The sequence below is a fragment of the Onychostoma macrolepis genome, chromosome 16 (genome assembly GCF_012432095.1).
Source record: "Onychostoma macrolepis isolate SWU-2019 chromosome 16, ASM1243209v1, whole genome shotgun sequence".
In the NCBI taxonomy this organism is placed as follows: Eukaryota; Metazoa; Chordata; class Actinopteri; order Cypriniformes; family Cyprinidae; genus Onychostoma; species Onychostoma macrolepis.
The window spans coordinates 2,626,902-2,641,801 of record NC_081170.1 but is presented as its reverse complement, the minus strand read 5'-3'; the positions used below and the strand labels follow the sequence as shown (position 1 = coordinate 2,641,801).

The 14,900-nt window shown below is 35.4% G+C and overlaps 1 protein-coding gene across 6 annotated transcripts in view; it reads right to left on the bottom strand.

Annotated features, from left to right (window-relative positions):
- The window catches only part of ubr5 (ubiquitin protein ligase E3 component n-recognin 5), a 57,811-nt gene extending 47,935 nt beyond the window's left edge, over positions 1-9,876 (bottom strand). For 3 of the 6 annotated variants that reach the window (XM_058746083.1, XM_058746085.1, XM_058746084.1), the window contains exons 1-5: positions 9,650-9,876; positions 4,416-4,460; positions 4,217-4,298; positions 1,764-1,840; positions 604-723 (exon numbers count right to left, since the gene is read on the bottom strand). In XM_058746083.1, the coding sequence (XP_058602066.1) occupies positions 604-723; positions 1,764-1,840; positions 4,217-4,298; positions 4,416-4,460; positions 9,650-9,711 (386 nt within the window). In that variant the 5' untranslated portion in view covers positions 9,712-9,876. The remainder of the gene's footprint in view (positions 1-603; positions 724-1,763; positions 1,841-4,216; positions 4,299-4,415; positions 4,461-9,649) is intronic. The other 3 variants (XM_058746087.1, XM_058746086.1, XM_058746088.1) reach the window with 2 other exon arrangements.
- Between the last annotated feature and the right edge of the window lie 5,024 nt (positions 9,877-14,900).

Here is a 14,900-nt window from a genome sequence, read left to right as displayed (position 1 = left end):
GTTCCCTGTTCATTTAGTGAAAAACTGTTGATAATGTACTTCACTGCATTTTACTTTAAACATTTTTCCTTATTTTAAAGCTACAATGACTAATGAAAATATTATATGATAATTATTGTAATCATAGAATATACAATATATACAAATATTGCTGTTTATGACTATGTATTTTTGTATATTGGTTCATATGAAAATGCTTAAATATTTTTCATAAATAGAGATTTTTCTCTCTCTCTCTATATATATATAAGATACATACACACACACACACTTCAACCTACTTTGCTACTTTATTATTATTTTCTACTAATAATAATCATTGAATCTCATCATACAATTTATAGCACAGCTCTAACAAGCACAATTTACACAATTTAGAAAAACATTGAATTTAAGTTTAATTTTTTCTTAGTAATTGAGCATCTCACACATAAAACAAACACGTTTCTGGAAACGTGTTTGTAGTGTGAATATTTTCAGGTGGGGATTTTTTTGCATGCAAACAAAACAGCAAAATCATCTTTAAAAAGGTTTCTTATAACCAAAGGCAGCACTGATGGATTACCTGATGGCTGCATTTCTGATAGCCCTGCCACGACTTACCCAAGGGTGTTGCCTGCCAGTCTGCCCAGTGTGTCAGAACCAGACAGGAACCAGGGCGGATCACTAGTCCTGCCTGGCCTGGAGCTCCTTCCTGCCCCTGAGACACTGCTCAACTTTGAACTGGAAACAAAAGATGGGAGATCAGTTACAAACCTATAGTCCCACATGTGGGACTATCACAGAGCCTGGAAAGCCCAGGCCTACGAGCCAATTGTACTGTGGGGCGACTAACATGGCAACACCCATGGGAATCAGAACTGACTGCAGCTCATTCCTCAGGCAAGAGCTGTAGGAAAGGCTGGCAGGGAACTGCTAAAGATTTCCCCTAAATCATGTGCCATCATGCCCGCTAAATATTTCAGTCATATACAAACAAAGAGGATTGCTTGAGGTTCACAAAAGGGGATCTGCACTGCTGCGACATGGCTTCGATCCCAAAAACAACACGAAAAGCAGCACTAGCCCACCACCTCAGTTCAAACAAAAATGCACAAACAAACCACTGCAATAAGCAGTGGACAGCAAAGCGGTCATCATGAGCATAAGTCATTTTTGCAGTTTACTTTCAATAAATGAATTGTAAGAGTTAGAATATATTTTTATGTCTTAAATTAAAATGTACCGCCAAATATAAAAAGTGTTTATAAGTTAGTGTTGTAACATGCTTGCATGTGTATTTGGTTTTCACCATTACAGTAATAAAACAACACTGCTGATAAAACCAGATGACAAAAGCTGGCCACGCCTTTATAAAATGTTCTGAAGCCTGTAGATTCAGACGGAGTTCCTTCCATTTGAACCGCTTCATTCCCACCACTAAGAATATAATGCAAGCACATTTTTTCCATGCAACTGTAAAGCTACATCTTTGGAATAATTACTTTATCATATATAGTGTTCATATTTAAGTGCATTTACACTACGCCAACATAAAAAAAAAAAAAAATAGTATGTCTTCACACCAAAGCCCACAACACAACCTTTAATCATATAAGGTGGGTAATGCTGGTGAAAATTCAAAGCACTTGAAACAGAATTAAGACAAACTTAATACATAAACCCAGAGAAATTATAACCATAAGGGACAGATCTAGAATTAGTTTGCATGCCAGCTCATACATGCATTTTCCATGCATCTAACAGGGGAATTAATTTCTCACCCATCATTGCCATCGGGCTTGCCAAGCTCCAGTCGGTCAGGCTGGACGGCAAAGTTTATCCTGCAGATACGTCCATCCTGAAACAAAAGAGTATGTCATTTTCTGCATCGCTTTGTTTTCATTAGACAAATTCATTATATATTCATCCTCCTGTTGTTCCAATCCCATATTCTTTTTTTTCCTTCAATGCAAAACAAAAGCAGAATTTTTGAAGAAATTGTGCATTGCTCTTTTGTATACAACAGCTCATAGCGAACTGATAAGCTTCAAACACGACAAAAAAGGGCCTTTTGAAGCTTAAGAAACAGTCACTGTGAAATTCAGTTTTTATGGAAATTAGTTTGAATTCAATGCAAGTCACTTCAGATAAAAAGGTCTGCCAAATGCATAAATGTAAAGGTTAGTATTACCGTTTCATATTTTAATTATCATTAAAACCGTATTCGATTACCGCAATTTGAACAACTGAGGATAAATAAATACGGTCCATCATAAAGCACAGTTTTAAGTAACAGTCTCACGTGCGCAAAGCAGCAGAGTAGTTTCGTTTTGTGAGTGCTAAGGAAATTATACAAATGAATTAATTATATTAATGTACCAAAGATTCAATAGCATTTGTTTTCATCTTTGCTCCATGTAATACCTAATAAGTAGCGTTCTTAATAGCAATGCTGCTTTGATCACGGAGTTTATGGGAAACAGTTCTAATTCTAATTTGTCTGGCCAAAAATAACAGGCCGAATTTGCATGCCCTGCTGTAAATTTTGACTGGTTGTTGAAAAACAAGCTTATGTGGATTCTACACATTTAAACAATTTGGATAAGGTATCTAAAATTATTTATGGAGCAGATAAAATACATATAAACATTTATTAAATCAATTAGCATTTTGACTTCCTTTTTATATTTTTATTTAAAGGCTGAAATGTGAAGTTCAGCATTTTATGAAACTTTTTCACATCTTTATTTGAACTTTCGTACACGTGGGGGTCGGTGATGGTGTAGGCCTCCGTACACAAGGGGGTAGTCGTGGCCTAATGGTTAGGGAGTCGGGCTTGTAACCTGAAGGTCGCCGGTTCGATTCTCGCGCCGGCAGAAATTGAAGGTGGGGATTGTGAATGAACAGCACTCTCTCCACCTTCAATACCATGACTAAGGTGCCCTTGAGCAAGGCACCGAACCCCTAATTGCTCCCCGGGCGCTGGAGCAATGGCTGCCCACTGCTCCGGGTGTGTGTTCACTGTGTGTGTGTGTGTGTGCATTTGTTTTAGTGTTTATTAGGGCTGGGTAAAAAAAAATATCGATGACATCGATTCTTAAATCCCAAGAATCGATTAGTCGAGCCTGTTTTCAGTTAATGGACGGAACGTTGAAGAGCACTTCCCATCCAATATATCACAATAAGCATTGTGCTTTGGTACTTTTAATATGAAACAAAGTACAGATCGCGGCAGTGCACGTGAACTAATCATCTCCTCCACTTTAACACCAGTTTCAGCACAAAATAAACATGACTAAACATCTGAAGGCAAGTTAAATGAAAGAGTACAACTTTACAATCCGTATCCTCTCTCATGTAATCGCTCAATCAGTTTTTCAGCTGCGCAAAGACGTCTTGTAAACAATGCCACGTAATGTCACATTTACCTCAGAAAAACATATTCGGTGACCATAAACTCATTAGTCAGATAGAAAAATAAACTGTAGAGAGGCGTATTTTGCTAAATATATGCACTATAAATTTTACTTTTCTTCAGTGTTTCATTTATGTTTGAATAAATCAAGTTTATGACAGCCACCATTGTTTACATTTCAAAAAAACAAATTGAAGTAGAAATATTATGTAATTGTAAATTTATTATTTTAAAAACTAAAAATTTGTGAGTAAAAAATTAAAAACAGTCAATTTTAAACCTTCAATATTATAGTAATGTAGTACCAACTGATTCATGTAGGCCTATATTTTACAGCATTAGTTGAGAGATTTTTTCCTTGAGAAAATTTGCATGTACTGTACCTGATATATATCCAAAATAATCAATATTGAATCAAATCGGTAATCCAGTCGAAAGCTTGTGAATGAGAATTGACTCTAATCATGAAATTTGTGTCAAAACCCAGCCCTAGTGTTTATGCAAACTAAAAGTCATTTTATTTATTGTTTGTTGATTTTAAATACAAAACTTGATGAAATGATTTGTTACAGTACTTTTCAAAAACATTTCCAGCACATTTTAACAATACCGTGATAATACTGATAACAGTGATAATTTAGGTCATTATAATCATGATAAGAAATTTTCATACAGTCACATTTCTAATTCATATTTGGAGTAAATTACTGCTTTAAAATACAATGACCCACATGAAAAAAAAAAACACTTCAGGTTTATGAAAAAGCCTGAAGAAATGCAAAATATTATATAGTAGCAGTGCTGCATAATAAAAGTTACCTCAAGGAGAAATCCAGCATGATTTGGACCAACCACGCACTGCTTAAGTTTGGCCTGCTCCAATGGAATAAGGTGTGGATGACTACCGTGTGGACAGAGAAATGTTAGTCAAGTGTTTTCACAAAACTCAATACTTCATTGATGTGGAAAGAACTCTAAAACCGCCGGGCTTAAAATGTAAATGCTTGATAAAACATACCTGTTACAGTTGTATTTGTTGAGCTTTTCCGACACTTCACGGAGCCTGTAAGAAACAAAGGCATGTGATGCACCGGGCTTATAAAACAGACTCAGTGTCCACAGTAAATACAATTATTCAATATCTAAAATAATAACGTTCACGCCACATTATCAAAGGCACAGCTGAATGTAGAGAGTCATCATTTATATTGGCTTGAGCAATGGCCAACACCTCTGAACCGAAACTGGCCAAAACCTTGGCAGGAGAGAGGATGACCATTATGGTTTGAATAAAGGGAAAACTGTAGGAGACGGAAGGAAAACTGAGGAACAGATCATGATCAGAAAAAGCTAAGCGGCCTTGTGGGTCATTTTACCTTTCACTTTATTCTGGGCATTTTACATTTATTCCTGTCATGTTTAAATACTAATTATGCTTTAATATACATATGCAAAACGCATTTGGAAAATGCAATTTCAAAAAAACAATCCATCAAATAATGAATATTCAAATAAATCTGGAGGCTTAGTTTCAGTTCACAAACAAATGACTCCTAAGTCATCAAACATCTGTAATAAACATGCAAAGATTTATAATGTTTTCACTTAGTATAATGGGCCTCATTCATGAAACTTGCGTAAATATGAGTAAATTCTGAGTAATCTGCACGTAAAACAGACCTTCCTGAAAACTCTCCTCCGGATTCACAAATGCTTCATAAACGTCTGATTAGATAATTAAACGTGTATGTTAAGGAATTACAAATAATCATTCGTAAATAGGGCGTTCGTGCGCGCTCATTCACAATTGGCATAATCCCCGCGTGTCCAGGAACGCAGCGGAATATACTGGTCTACTTTCTCAGGTTTGGCTCCAGTATATTGCATGAATTCAAAAAACACTAATAGGCCATATGCCTAACAATAAATATTCAATAACGTGTGTCCACCAAAGAGTTTTTAGCCAGCTGAAAAAATGTCAGGAGCTCTTCTTAAAACAACCAGCTGGTGGCGCTTGAAAACGTTTTGGTGGCACAGCGTTTTTCCAGCTGAGACGCTTTAGTTGCTATGATTTGGAATATCCACGGTGGCAACATTACTTGCATCTCATTTTAAAGAATTTTTTTAAAAAAAAGCCGTAACCAGTAATATTGACTTCTCCATTGTTGTAGGCAGTAGGACGGTTGGTCGCTATTTGTCCCACCCATCCTCTATTTACGGCTGGGTAAGTGACAGTGATGAGCGCTGCGTTTTACAGTTATCAACTCAGCTGCAAAAAATAAAAATAAAAAAAATACTAAGAGGGCAAGGGCAAATCGTTCCGCTCGTGTTTCATGAATGAGGCCCAATAATTTTACAATTTATCAGCAAAATAATTAGGCTAAATTAGTTATTACTTGCAAAATTCAAATCAATGTTGATTTATGATTCCTTAAAGTAGCTAAATGGGCTTTAAAACAGAGCATATTTATACAAAGACCAGTAAAAATCTCAACCAATACATCCACTATAAATAATCATGCTGTGGAAGAGAAGGATACAACAAAAATATTTTGGTACGAGACCCAATAATGAAAGGGAAAAACTAAAACTTATCTTCATTATGAATGATTTCATGCCGCAACATAACAGCCCTTAAATCCAATGACTAGGTATGAAAAATAGATTTTTAGGCCAAACAATCAGATGTAAAAACAAATGCATAAAATTTCCACCAGGAAACCTTGGGTATGAGTGCACCAGGGACAAAGAACACACTTGGAAGGCCGCATGGTGTGCCGTAGCTTTCATATGAGTAAATGCAGATGCACAGCAGACAGCAACATATGAAGAAAGATGTGATTCTTATGGCAGCATGCAAACGGTTCCAAATTGGCTGAAGAAAAGAAAGACTTCTCTCAGATGTTGGCCAACTTTAGTCCTTCAAGCTCTTCTTGGACAAAAAGTGTGTCATAAACCAGCTGTAAAACTGGCTGCATACCAAAATCTAGCACGCTGCCTAGATAGGCAGCATTTTAAGGCACCATACACTTTTTGTCTAGAGCATTGAATAATTTAAAAGACACAGGGCTGCTGTCTAAGTAGTACATTCCAAATAAGTCCCTTATGAGGTTTCATTTAAGTTAGGATGCTCACTTTGTAGGCAACTCACTAGGTTTTGGAACAGAGCCAATATTTTGCTTGGCATACTTGGCACACTAGTATAGCAACATGCCTACAGCAACATCTGAACAATGATAAGCGATGGAGACAACTTCTGAACACAAATACCATGATGTTTACAAACGAGAAGTCATTTCTCAAATTACGTCAAATTATTACATACAATCATCTTAAACCTATCAGTAAGGTCTTCAGATTCTCATCTCATTTCAATACAATCAATACTGAACCACTGAGCAGCTCCTCTTTGTATATAACCTCAGTATGAAAACAAGAGTGCAGTCCTGAAAGCAGATCGCGCAAAAAACCTTCATCCAAGTACTTAAAAAACAAACCAAAAACAACATGAATATGCTCTCCCACAATACCATAAATGCATGGAACAGAATATTATATTGGCAGGGAAATATTGCCAAAAATTGGGCATAAAGCAAACACATGCATACACAAGCTTTTCAATGCATGTACTTCATGATACGGACTAAAAAGCCCAAGATCAGCAACATAATACTGCAATGTGCACAGAGAATATCCTTGCACAGCAGCAGTCTAAGCTACTGAGATCATGCTGAATCTAGCATGAAGGGGACACGTGTGCAGAAAGGTCCCTCGTTTCCAGTCAACGCAGCGCAGCAGAAAAGCCTTCAAGTCACGGCTCATTATTGCAGGACATATCAGTGGACAATGAAGGATGGAGGTCTCCATGTACACGCTGCAATGTTAATGACTAGTGCAAGTATACATCCGTTCTGGGGATGACGGATAGTAATGAACAGGACAACTTAACCATAGTGCCCTACATGTTATCACGTTCTTGCATTTCTCGCCACCAAGCGTACAAATCAAATGGCTCAAAATTGCATTTAGTCTTGATGCAAGCATGTTTTTCCCTTTGTTGGAAATGATTACATTTTGATGTATAAAGTGACTGAAACACGGTTCATAACACATTTCAATGCCATAAAGTAACATTTCCATGCACTAATTAAATAAATGGCTTACGATTCTTTATTATCTAGACTATCAATTGCCTAAATGGCACCATTTACCATAAAGAATGGGACCAAAAATATTACTACACCGCTGTTTTCACAGAAGCTATGGTTCCCTGCCAAAAAAAAAAAGCTTGAGGGTTAAAAAAAAAATTAAGACAAGTATTGTAATTTTACAATTAAATATTTAACTGAAACTTATTAAAACGGAATCATTGATGACTGGTGTGGGTAGATTTATATAAAAAGTAATTAATATACTTATGACTAATATTTACTTATATACACATTTTATTTTACAATGCAGTTGTATTTCAGTAACAACAACAACAATAATGTAAAATTATTATTATTATTATTATTATTATTATATTCAAATTGTTTGGCTTCCTAAAAACATCAGTGTGAATGTGGACAAACTATTATGAGTCCAGTTCATAATCCATAATTTTAAAATTACACAAAACATTTTATATTAAACATTAGACACAGATGAAAACAAAAAGATGAAAATAAATGTGTGACTATTTAAAATGCCAAACAAAAATTTGCAGCGCATATTATATCTCTATATATATATATATATATATATCTCTATATCTATATCTATCTATCTATAGATGTCAACGATTAATCGCATCCAAAATAAGTTTTTCTTTACATAATTTGTGTACTGAGTATATTTATTATGTTTATATAAATACACACACATACAGAATATATTTTGAAAATATTTACACATTTACATGTATATAAATATATTTGTATAATTCATATTAAATATAAATTTAATATAGAAATATACATTTTTCTTAAATATATAAATGCACATGCATGTATATATACATAAATATACACCGTACACACATACATTATGTAAAGAAAGACTTTTATTTTGGATGCAATTAATCGTTTGACAGCACTATTATATTATATTATATTATAATATATATATATATATATATATATATATATATATATATATATATATATATATATATATATATATATATATATAAAATAAATATGCCTTTCTTCTAGTGACAAAATGCAAAAAAATAAATAAATAAAGACTTTCATAACTTTATGATTTATCTATGTCACCCTTTCTTTGATGGCTTCCACTGATGGTTAGCCTGGTATGAGGCTACTCTTACAAAACCCATGACAAAATAAGCATTTTAAGGCATTTGGGTAAACTACAGTGGGAAAAACCAACACACAGCTTTAAAACATCCTTTAACCAACAGGAGAAGGCAGAGAGACACCCATTTTGTCCAAGGATGCTTTCAATGTTACTAGCCACGGACTCCTCATGCAGCTGTCATCAGACATAACAATCACCTCCATCACCAACTATCTGCAACCATTTTGACTAGTCAAGTTAACGAGATTTAGCTTGTTTATAACATTTCATGAAATGTAACGTCATTGAAAGAGACTATGGTTATATTATAACTACAGTTTTGCAATTGAATTTTTACGACACGAAAAAAAACAAAAACAAAGCATAACATTAAACTCATAACATCGCAAATCTTTATCTAAACCATCTTCAGTTCAAAAGACCGTGTCTTGACGTTTATAGACAACTGTTAAAATTAATTGTTCGGCCCTGGATAATATGAAACAAAACAGAAGGACAAACGTCAAAACACATTTCACACTAGTTGTGATGTGATTTCCACCAACTTTATAAAGATAAATTATTTAAACGGACGAGCTCTCGCAGTGCTAAAAGCTAACCGGCTAACCTGAGAGGATTTTTATTCAGCAATTCTCTTCGCATTCAATCGGCGTATCACAATAAACACGAGTTAAATGTAATAAATAAATCGTACATTTAAAATAAAAGTCTTTATTTGACGTGTAAAGGCATAAATTTATCGCAGTTCCCTCTCTTTTCACCTCCCCATCCCCCAACCCGCATTGTGTCTCCAGTCAGCCGGGCCTCGTTATTTTTAGACCCAAATGTCCAACCTTGAGCGTTTGCAGCAGACATAAAATACCCCAGATATTTTATTTACAATCTTTGAATACGCTTTCACCTCATCTAGAGGTAAATGCAGATCGCAAACCGCTTCTTTCTTATAAATACCTGTCATTTAGCTGGTCTTCGGTCCCGGGTAACGGGTGAACCACGAAGTGAATGGACGTCATGGGCTCGGTCCCGGGTAAATGATTTTGTGGCGGGCTTTTCTCTTTTCTTTAGGGGTAAGGTTTGAGAATGTGTGTTTTCTTCGCCGAAAGCAACCGAAGAGCTGAAATATACAACCTCCTCATCCACATGCCGCCATCTTAACTCTGTTTAAGCTTCTTTGGATCTGTTGGGGAGGATGCGCGTGTAACGGCGACGTTGATTGGTTGAGAGTCAGCATGTGTCGGCGAAGCGGATTGGTTGGAGGGTATAAAGACAGGAAAGGGGGCGGGACTCACGGGTCATTTCCCATGTGTTGTCATTGTGTTGGTGGCGAGAGATCTGTTTGTGTCATTGTAGTAAATATACGACTTTTATCTGCATTCAGTCTTGATACGAAGCTCTTATTTGGCTGTTTGACAGTTTGAATTGATATTAAGTCCATGCCAGAGTTATCAGGCATTTCATACTTCTGAGGCACAAGATCTAGACCTTGATTGAGCTCCTGAGACATGATGCTTTGTGGCGTATGTTTGCACCCATAGGAATAAAGCAATGATGTCATGCCCACCTGCCTTACAAACACACACACACACACCTTTTTCACCTGTAACTGTGCTTTGCATGGATTCAAAGGCGTTCAATGTTATGTTAATGTCAAATTTACTGTCAGAAATTCACTCAAATGTTAAAATTGATGTTCTGTTTAGGCCTGTTTGAAGAGAACTATGTTATATCAAGAACTATGTTATAAATGCAGGTAACGTACAAACGCCTTGATGCTTAAAATAATAGCAAAGGCTCTAAAGAGATGCTGGCTTGTAGTGAAAAATGTGATAGAATTAGGTCATTTGAACCTTCTTAATGCAGATGTGACACCCTTTCTGTTGTTCTAATATTAATATAACACGGGGAATGCAACCGAAAATTGAATAAGCCATAAAGAGCATTAATAAAAAAAAGCAAGTAGAAGCATTTTCACAAGCACACTCAAAAAGTCTTTAGGCCTAAATTGAAGATTGATGTATTGATGCATGTGAAATTTCAGTTAATTTGGATTATACAGTTTTGTGATGGATAACTGTAAGTCATGCATAAATGAAACAGGTAAGATTTCAAAAATACTTGGAAATATTGTTATATTTGTGAACATGTTAAAACCATGGCTAAGGCTGGAACAACCAATGTCCAGGTTAAAATGTATGCAAAATTGGATTTATTGATGATAAATATATAAAACGTTTTTATTATTTTGGCCCATTGTATACAGCTAGTAAATCTAAACCCAAAAATGAGTTTTATATGATAGAAAAGCTGTAAATAAATGCCCATTGCAGTTAGACCATTGCCAGGGAAAATGTGCATATAACGTCCAGCAGGTGGCAGATTTTGCTTCTAAATTACATTTCATTAGGAGTATTATATACAGGTGGTCATATAATTAGAATATCATCAAAAAGTTGATTTATTTCACTAATTCCATTCAAAAAGTGAAACTTGTATATTATATTCATTCATTACACACAGACTGATATATTTCAAATGTTTATTTCTTTTAATTTTGATGATTAGAGCTTACAGCTCATGAAAGTCAAAAATCAGTATTTCTAAATATTAGAATATTTACATTTGAGTTTGAATAAATGACCATCCCTACAGTATACATTCTGGGTATCTCTTGTTGTCTGAAACCACAATAATGGGGAAGACTGCTGACTTGACAATGATCCAGAAGAGGAACATTGACACCCTCCACAAAGAGGGTAAGTCACAGAGGGTCATTACTGAAAGGTGTGGCTGTTTACAGAGTGCTGTATCAAAGCATATTAAATGCAAAGTTGACTGGAAGGAAGAATTTGGGTAGGAAAAGGTGCACAAGCAACAGGGATGACAGCAAGCTTGAGAATACAGTCAAGCAAAGCCGATTCAAACACTTGTGAGAGCTTCACAAGGAGTGGACTGAAGCTGGAGTCAGTGCATCAAGAGTCACCACGCTCAGACGTCTTCAGGAAAAGGGCTACCAAGCCACTTCTGAACCAGAGACAACGTCAGAAGCATCTTAACTGGGCTGTGGAGAAAAAGAACTGGACTGTTGCTCAGTGGTCCAAAGCCCTCTTTTCAGATGAAAATAAATTTTACATTTCATTTGGAAATCAAGGTCCCAGAGTCTGAAGGAAGAGTGGAGAGGCACAGAATCCATGTTGCTTGAAGTCCAGTGTGAAGTTTCCACAGTCAGTGATGATTTGGGCTGCCATGTCATCTGCTGGTGTTGGTCCACTGTGTTTTCTGAAGTCCACAGTCAACGCAGCCATCTACCAGGAAATTTTAGAGCACTTCATGCTTCCTTCTGTTGACAAGCTTTATGGAGATGCTGATTTCATTTTCCAGCAGGACTTGGCACCTGCCCACACTGCCAAAGGTACCAAAAACTGGTTCAATGACCATAGTGTTACTGTGCTTGATTGGCCAGCAAACTCACCTGACCTGAACCCCAGAGAGAATCTATGGGGTGTTGTCAAGATGAAGATGAGAGACACCAGACCCAACAATGCAGATGACCTGAAGGCCACTGTCAGAGCAACCTGGGCTCTCATAACACCTGAGCAGTGCCACAGACTGATCGACTCCATGCCACGCCGCATTGCTGCAGTAATTCAGGCAAAAGGAGCCCCAACTAAGTATTGAGTGCTGTACATGCTCATACTTTTCATTTTCATACTTTTCAGTTGGCCAAGATTTCTAAAAATCCTTTCTTTGTATTGGTCTTAAGTAATATTCTAATATTTTGAGATACTGATTTTTGACTTTCATGAGGTGTAAGCTCTAATCATCAAAATTAAAAGAAATAAACATTTGAAATATATCAGTCTGTGTGTAATGAATGAATATAATATACAAGTTTCACTTTTTGAATGGAATTAGTGAAATAAATCAACTTTTTGATGATATTCTAATTATATGACCAGCACCTGTATATATCTGTTTTATTTTACAAGACAACTAAAGAAAAGGCTTTCATCTTACCCAAACCTTTCTTTTGAATGAAATTCAGACCAACAAAAATGAATCTTTGGCATCATTCTTAAATACAGTTTCTAAAATCTTTATGACCAAATAAACAATTTGTAATTATTTATATTTGTCTTTATTATTCACTTTCAGTTACCATTGAAATAAAATGTACAAACTGGTTTTTAAAAAGGTCAATTTTCTACACAAACTATAAGTTCATCATTCTGAGAAACATCAGACGCATAGAGCCTTTTCTTTGTTTATTTTATTATTTTGTTTATTTATTTCATTAAACCATTTTTGATTATTGGTGATATGAAGATATTAGCTTCATGACAATGATATGAAATATCTGTGTGAGCCCCTCAAGGACAATCAGTGTGAGCAAGTAGGTTGAAGTTATTTTTAACCAAAACTTGGTGTAATGAGTTAAAGAGTGACTCTCTGTAAACACATCACATACTATACTGGGAATCATGTGGGTGCTCGAGTTTAGTGCACTTTGTGCTCGGAAGAGAATCTGCAAACATTCAGTGAGCTAAAAATAGTGAACAGCTCCTGGATGAAATGTGATGTTTGATTGGTCAATCACTGCATCTGCAGTCCAATATTGTTGTATGATTAAGCATTGTCCCAAAATAATGGTAAATTAAAAAACAAACAAACACATGATCATGTAGCATCACTGAATCAACCTAAAATAATCAAATTCATATACCAACAAAACTCATTTTTATGTATTAATTCAGGTAAAAATGACACTTCAAGGAGTTTTCAGTGATTTTAGCCTTAATAAAGGAACACACTAGAAAAAAAAGGTAACCTATGAATGGTAACATCTAAAACAACTAAAACATAAGTCAAAAATAGCATATTATGTAACATTAGTCAATCAATATGCATCGATTTATAGGCTATACAAAACTCATTTGGTCCCACTTTATATTAGGTGGCCTTAACTACTATGTACTTACATTTAAATTAATAATTTGATACAGTGCACTTATTGTGTAAATACATGTTTTTACATTGTGCTTATATTTTTAAAAATACCTACGTACTTACATCTGTAATTAATTTCTGTAATTACATTTATAATTACACTGTCAACCCATCCCTTACACCTTAACCCACCCTTAAACCTACCCATACCACCAAACCTGTCCCTAACTTCATCCGTATCCACCTCAGTAGCAGCAAAAGTGTTTTGCATTACAATATAAACACAATAAGTACATTGTACTTATTTTTTATGTAAGTACATAGTAGTTAAGGCCACCTAATATAAAGTGTAACCACTCATTTTATTTGGTTAGGCCTAAATCAAATTAAATCAGTTAGAAATAACTCTTTTATTTGCCAGCAACAAGCAGCATTTTTACAAACATTTCATGGCCCCAGAATATGTGTTGTATGAATATCTGAGCATAAAGTCCAGATCCGAATCAAAAGATTTGCGAACCAGCTCCTAATATTCCCGATCTGGGGTGTGTTTCTCAAAAGCATAGCTAAATATGGTTGTTAGTTCCACTGAACTCTATTGGTAACTCTATTGGTATAGTTGCTTTTGGGAAACGCACCCCTGAACGATTCGCGAACCATCATTTCGGTTCATTTCAATTCACGAAATGATTCGCGATAGGCGCTCCGAAGCTCCGATATGAATCAAATGATGAGCGAAGTTCAATTCTAAAACAAACGATTCACGAAGAATGATTCGCAAACCATCATTTCAGATCGGGACTTCATCAGTGTTGGGGAAATTACTTTACATTACAATATTGCATTACTCCCTAAAAAAAGTAACTAATTACGTTACTTAGTTACTTTTTATGGAAAGTAATGCGTTATGTTACTTTTGCGTTACTTTTGCGTTACTTTTTAAATATGAGCAGGGCTTGATTGTTTTTAATATAAGAAGTTCTATTTATAGCAAATGTAAAAGCCCTTTCATACCAAAAAGTGTAATGAATAAACCTCAGGCTGAAGGAAGAGTAAATTCACGTCTGTACAGTAGAACGCAGGAGAAGAAGGTTCAACACTCTTCAGCAATAAAACAAAACAAAAACAATGAAGCACAATTGTTAGTTTATCTAAAGTCATTTTTGCTTATTAGTATGGTTGAACTGGATCATCAAAGGTCAGCAGCAAATGCGTCATATTCTGAGTTTGCATTTCACTGTTTTAATTCATTTTGATG